The sequence below is a fragment of the Podarcis cretensis genome (genome assembly GCF_951804945.1).
Source record: "Podarcis cretensis genome assembly, chromosome: 7".
Lineage (NCBI taxonomy): Eukaryota > Metazoa > Chordata > Lepidosauria > Squamata > Lacertidae > Podarcis > Podarcis cretensis.
Genome location: NC_137176.1, coordinates 26345603 through 26352447, shown reverse-complemented (window position 1 = coordinate 26352447; position 6845 = coordinate 26345603). Strand labels below are relative to the sequence as shown.

The window sequence follows — 6845 nt, the reverse complement described above, 5'->3', positions numbered from 1 at the left end:
ATCATTATTTCACCTTGGCACAAAATGGCATAACAGCAGTCGTGTGTTCAAGCAGCTTTCACTTACAGACTGGCAGTAATAAAGACAGTCCTGGGGACGCTCTTACACATTTGTGACTTCCATTGTCACTTTGCTACACAGAAGGGGGGGAGCACACTGAGTGACTTCTAAGAGCATCCTGTTTTTTTTTTGGAATCATTGCACAGCATTTGCCTCTCCTGGCTGAAGATGGTGACTCCTACTGAACTGAAGTACAGTGGTACCTCAGGTTACATATGCTTCAGGTTACATACGCTTCAGGTTACATAAGTTTTAGGTTACAGAGTCTGCTAACCCAGAAATATTACCTCAGGTTAAGAGCTTTGCTTCAGGATGAGAACAGAAATCGTGCAGCAGCAGAGGAAGGCCCCGTTAGCTAAAGTGGTACCTCAGGTTAAGAACAGTTTCAGGTTAAGAACGGACCTCTGGAACGAATTAAGTACTTAACCTGAGGTAGCACTGTATTTATCAATAGCAGGTATTTATTTCACTTTACCCCAGTCTTCCTCCAAGGGTCTCAAGGCTGACATACATGGCCCTTGTCTCTCCCTCACTACATTGTCACAACGGTCTTGCAAAGAGGTCACATGGTGAATTTCACAAACCTGGGTCTTTCCAGCTATAGCTGCTATACCACACAGAAATAACTTTCAGCAGGACCACAGTGGATAAAACTGCTCTCCCCATGTACACCCATGATTGGGAAATGAACATTTCTTTAAGAATCCTATGATTGTGAATATTAAGTGCATCTATACCCTGTCCTTCCTTGAACTTGGGACTCATATTGCATCGCTCACCCCTCTACATTCACAGCAACCCTGCCAACATACTCTCCAACATTTCTCAGATGAAAATAGGGGTGTCCTATTCCATAATAAGAGTTTTACTATTTATACCCTGCCCATCTGACCGGGCTGCCCCCAGCCACTCCAGGTGACTTCCAACATACATAAAAATGTAATGAAACATTAAACAAAAAACTTGCCTATACAGGGCTGCCTTTAGATGACTCAGGGGTCAGATAAGTCCACACCCTCCAACATTTCTCTGGTGATAATAGGGACGTCCTAAGGAAAAGTGGGACCTTCTGGGATTAAATCAGGGGTTGTCTCCGGAAAATAGGGACAGTTGGAGGGTCTGTGTTAGGTAGTCAGTCATTAGCTCTCAGCCCAGGTCCACCAGAGAGGTTCAGGACTGAGTGGGCATTTGAATGGACACTCTAATCGCTCTCAGTTCTAATGAATGGTTGTGAATTCAAAGTTCAGAACTCAAAACCTTAATAGGAAAGTGTTGCAATACCTTCTATAGGAGACTGTGTGCATTTATTTACTAATTGCAAAGTAATTTCCAAGATAGGGGAGGGGGGAGACCATCCCTCAACAGGTTGGACTCTGCCACCTATAAATCAATTTGCACTTTACACCTGAGAAGAGTAACCTGCTATGCAAAGTGGGAGGAGAAGGGGTGGGGCCTGACTGAGCTCCTTTCATTGGAGGAACCCCAAAGAGAGGGCGGGACTTGGCCAGAGCCAAACAAACAACCTGCCCGCCCTAGCTTTCCAACAAGCTCTCCCTGTCATCGAGGCTGTCTCTCGGGAGATGCCCACCTTTGTCTGGCTTACCTTGCATCTCCACCCAGCAGCCGCTCGGAAGCCTGGCGGGGGGTAGCTCCGCCTCCTCCTCCCCAACTGGGCTGAGCGTTATAATGGGCTGGCCTGAGAGTAGTGGAGAGAGATAATGACAATGCCACTTAATGACAACAGCCGCTCGAGGGTTGCTATCGCCAGCAGACAGCAGCTCGCAAGCTCCAGGCTTTTCAAGCGGGAGCGCCAGTAACGTGGGGGAAAGGAGAGCAGAAAGACGCGGATTCAGCACATCAGGTTTCCATTTTTCTTTTTAAAATCCTAACCGGAGTCAACTTGCTGCCGATCTTCCCCTGGAAGCCTGTGAAGATCTAAGAGCACACTCCTAGAAAGAGAATCGCACCACCAGGATACATAGTTTAAAAAAAGTTGGCGCAAAGTTTCTTCAGTCACCTGTTACCTTCAGCTTTGCGTCGGAGACTCTCAAGGTAAAATACCACCGGCTGCGGGGGAGGAGAGAGCGCGCATCTTCCTCGGAAGGATCCTCCCCCACGCGGATCAGATACTTATTTTGGGCAGAAGAGAAAAGCCTACCTTCTAGGGATCATCATCCAGGTGGGGAGAGCCCTTGCTCAGCAACGCACCATCCAGGACTGCCGAGAGAAAACGCTTGAAAACCAGCCGACTCCGCGCGCGCTAGGAGCCCAACGCGCTGGTTTGGATTTCGAAGGAGGAGACTTGGGGTGTGGAAACAAACCCCCTTCTTGCTCACAAACTAAGGAGGGGGCAGAAAGAGACCTCGCCGCTACATTCCGCCCCGACACCCTTTCCCAAAGGAATTAAGGCTTCGGAAACTTTTCCCGTGGCTCTGCTTTTTTTTTAGGGTTGCTAGCGTGGGAACCCCGATTTTTGCTCTCTTCCTCCAGGGAGGCGGAGACGTTGCTCTGAAGCCGCGAGACACATTCCGTGACTCCCCCGTGGAAGAAAGGGAACTGTCGCCCCTTAGGGGAGCCCCCCACCACCGCGTAAGGGGAGAGATGCATCTCAACTTTTGTTAGCGTCCCCTCTCCCCAGAGATCCGAGCCTACACCGCCCCATTGCTGCGCTCGGAAGGCCCACCGATCACCCCTGGGGAAGAAGAGACCCGTGGGCGGGGGGAGCCGAGTTGGGCCCCTTCGAGGCTGGAGGCGCCACCATGAAGCTGGAGATCTTCGCCCCGCGTTACGAGGACAAGCTCAGCAGCGACCAGGAAAGCAGCAGCGCGGCGTCGCCGCTGCCCGGCGACAGCGAGCTGGGCTCCGACGGTGACTGCGCCGCCCTCAGCCCGGCCAGCGGCGTCGGGGCCTCTCCGCGCCAGGGCTCGGAGCCTTCGCCCGGCAACGCGAAAGCAGCGCCGGGGAAGCCTTACACGCGTCGCCCGAAGCCTCCCTACTCGTACATCGCGCTGATCGCCATGGCTATCCGGGACTCCGCCGGGGGGCGCCTGACTCTGGCCGAGATCAACGAGTACCTGATGGGCCGTTTCCCCTTCTTCCGCGGCGCCTACACGGGCTGGCGCAACTCCGTGCGCCACAACCTGTCGCTCAACGACTGCTTCGTCAAGGTGCTCCGCGACCCGGCCCGGCCGTGGGGCAAGGACAACTACTGGATGCTCAACCCCAGCTCCGAGTACACGTTCGCCGACGGCGTCTTCCGCAGGCGGAGGAAGCGCCTCAGCAGGCCCGGCGCCGCGGAGCCTGCCCAGGCGCACCAGCCCTCGGCCTCGCCCTCTCCAAGCGCCGACCACGAGCCCCAGCCAGCGGCGTCCGGGACAGCCACGACTACGGCCGCCGCCTCGGTTCTGCCGTCGTGCTCCTCGTCGGGCCCGAAATTCTCCAGCTCCTTCGCCATCGAGAGCATCTTGAGCCGCCCTTTCCAGCCGTCCGAGAAGCAGCAGCAGCGCCCCGCAACCCCAGCGGGAGAAAGGGCGATGCTGTGGCCCGTCCCGTCGGGCTACTCTCGCCTTCTGCCCCAGTCCGCCGTCTCCTTCGGGCTCCTTCCTCCTCCTCCGTTCCCACCCGCGGCGGCCTCTTCTCTGTACTCCTACAGGCTGCCCGACCCGCTCCTCCTGGAGGTCTCCACGGGGGAGGCCTCGACGTCCGGGGATCCCCACCAACTCTTCCCCCAGAGGACCTCCCTCCTCGCCGCTTCCACCGCGGCCTCGGAATCGCTGCAAGGGGTCCCGCTCGGCGGCGCTCAGCTCTACTGCCCCCTCCGGCTGCCCGGGTCGTTGCAGCAGGTCTATCGGCCTTATCCCACGGAGTCCCTACCGGTGTAACCGTAGAACTAGCCAAGCCCCCTCCCTCATGAAGGGGTGACTTGAGGACAGGCGGTGGGAAAGGTCTCTACGCACACTTTTATTTTATTTTTAATCCAGTGACTGAACAGTACAAAGACTCTGTGCCTTAAGGATGGATTTCCCCTGAGACAAAAACCCAAAGTCATTCGATCTGATTTCAACCCAAACTTTCAAATGGACCAGAGTGTCTCTCTCTAGGCAATAGTTCCTTGCTGATAGGGTTTTTTGGGGGGGGGGGCATTCATCCAATTGTTTTTGTTTCCCATTCACAAGACTAGGAGGCGCGCCCAACACGCAGATTTTAAGCCGTTTTTATAGCCGTGAGTTTTCAGGGTGAACTCCTTACTCTGGTATAGTCATTAAAGCGCAGTCCTGTCTTCTATGTTTATTCCGAAGAAAGGCTGCTCAGCGGGTCTTATTCCGAAGTGGGTGTGACAAGGGTGGCAACTGCGATTATCCAAACCGCTTCCTCCAGAACTCTGTATACAGTACGTATGCTGCAAACTTTAGCAGGGTTGCCAACTTCTTGTTGAAGGGGGCTCCTGTGCCTTTAGCAGTCTTGATGTTTGGTCAGACTGCTGTCAAAGGCCCCAAAACTGGGCCAGTAAAAAGTTGGCAACCCTAAGAGCTCCACTGATTTCAACAGAAACTAAATACACATGGAGGGGGGCAGAGATTAAGCCCCGTTTAACTCAAAGGGTCTTGTTTTTTTCGGGAGGGTAACATAGGGTTGTAGTCAATTAACCTTTACTCAGAGTAGACTCTTTGAAATGGATGGACCTAAGTTAATCATGATAAGAGTTAGTTCACAACAACCCATCACACAGCAGGACTGCAGCCTGCGCTTCTAAGCGTACATTAAGTTAGGGATCGACCCATTGGGATTCAGGGGAACTTACTCCTGAGTAAGCAGCCAGCCGTAAGACTGAATTCCGCCGCAGCCACTTAAGGGTAGTCCAAGCCAACTAGTGGAGTGGGGTGGGAATGGGAATAGAATCACAGGAAGGTGAGTTGTGAACTTGCGTGGGGCGAATCACTATTTGCAATATCCATCGCTCAAAAACGAATAACTTAAAAAGCGCCGCCCCGATTCTAGCGCATATTTACGCAGAGGTAAGCCTGTTTGACTTCACATCTGCGTATCCTCTAGATCCAAGATGCAGTGAACTGGTGAGATTCCCTGCTGGCGAGAGATCAGTCCAGAGAGATCTAGCCCAAAATGTACAGGGAGACAGAAAAGACAAAACAGCTTTTTTATTTATTTAAAGGAAGCCTCTTTCCGATGGGGGGGGGGAGGCGGCTTTGCGGGAAATCGTGAACGTAGGCAATGCCTAACCGAGTCAGGGTTTCGTTCCTAAATTCTTTATACTTCTCCTCTAGTTTCCGAGTACTCCGAATACAGAAGGAAGGGCTCTTTTAAAAATGCACGTGTGAGCCTTCCCAGAATGAGCACTGCGGTGAGCCTTTCGTGGAAGAGGGAGGGGGTAACTTATTTATAACTTTTTTATTGTTTCAGCACATACAGGCTGCCGTCGCTTTTTATTTTTTTCCAATGAAAGGACGAATTTTATATTTGGGGTGTATCCGCATGAGTCTGCTAAAAGTTGATTCATAACCACCACCCCCGCACCTCAAAAATAAAAAAAATTGGGTTTCTGTGACTATCCAGAGATATCCAAGCGGAACCCTGTTTTTTAAAAAAAATGCTGAAAAGGAAGACTGCTTTCAGGAAATGTGTCTGTGGTGATGTGTGTGCGTGTGCGCGCGTTATGAAGCTGTGGATCCTGGTTATTTTCAAATAAAAGTTGGAATTGAAATTATCAAATGTGTGCTGACTTCTCTGTGCATAGCTCAAGGGGGTCGTGGCGGCTTCACGGAATGCATAGGAGGCCCGGAGAGAGAGGGAGAGAGAGAGAGAACGCGCCGGGGTGGGAAAGACATTAAAAGGACCAGCAGCTGGGACCTTGCAGATAGCATCCCTGCTAAATTTGCAGACGCCCTGTTTGAAATTGACATGGACCACCAAATATTAGACATCGCAGATGTGGAGGTACCGGGTACAGTTCCCTATCTAACCATGCCTGGTGGTGATTATAAGCACAGGTGCAGAGGACATCAGTTTCTTAAGATTCGTCAATCTTAAGATACACTGGGATAAGGCGATCTTGTCCCAGGCACCCCACTTTGTATACAGCTGGGGGGGGGTTGGCCTTGGGCAGCTGCGCCAAAAGAATGGCGCTGAACATAGCTGTAAAGTAAAGGGACCCCTGACCATTAGGTCCAGTCGTGGCCGACTCTGGGGTTGTGGCGCTCATCTAGCTTTATTGGCCGAGGGAGCCTGTACAGCTTCCGGGTCATGTGGTCAGCATGACTAAGCCACTTCTGGCGAACCAGAGCAGCGCACAGAAATGCTGTTTACCTTCCCGCTGGAGTGGTACCTATTTATCTACTTGCACTTTGACGTTCTTTCAAACTGCTAGGTTGGCAGGAGCAGGGACCGAGCAAGGGGCGCTCACCCCCTCACAGGGATTCCAACCGCAGACCTTCTGATCGGCAAGGCCTAGGCTCTGTGGTTTAACCCACAGAACCTGTATTTGTTGCACTGCTGACTGTAGCTGCTCTTAAAAGACACAGGTGATGATGATGATGATGATTAATAAATTTGTATACCGCCCTTCATCCGAAGATCCCAGGGCGGTTCACAACAGAAAAATACATAATACATAATGAAACAAAAACAAATCAATAGTTTCCCCTCCCACAAATACATTTAAAAGGGCCTGGGAATGTTAATCAACCGAATAACAGATTGAAGAGAAAAGATTTCTCCTGGTGCCTCTGTCACCCCAGTGATCGCCAGGGTTGATTCTGCTGATCTGAGTG

General features: G+C 51.9%; 1 protein-coding gene across 1 annotated transcript; it reads left to right on the top strand.

Moving 5' to 3' along the window:
• Nucleotides 1–491: 491 nt before the first annotated feature.
• On the top strand, nt 492–5787 carry FOXQ1 (forkhead box Q1). The gene has a single exon (XM_079985074.1). It carries the CDS (start codon nt 2820–2822, stop codon nt 3939–3941), a length of 1122 nt encoding a protein of 373 aa, XP_079841200.1. The 5' UTR covers nt 492–2819; the 3' UTR covers nt 3942–5787.
• The last annotated feature ends 1058 nt before the right edge of the window (nt 5788–6845 follow it).

Bases quoted from the DNA above. Each gene is read 5' to 3' on its own strand.
- FOXQ1 (XM_079985074.1), top strand. From the start codon at position 2,820: ATGAAGCTGGAGATCTTCGCCCCGCGTTACGAGGACAAGCTCAGCAGC.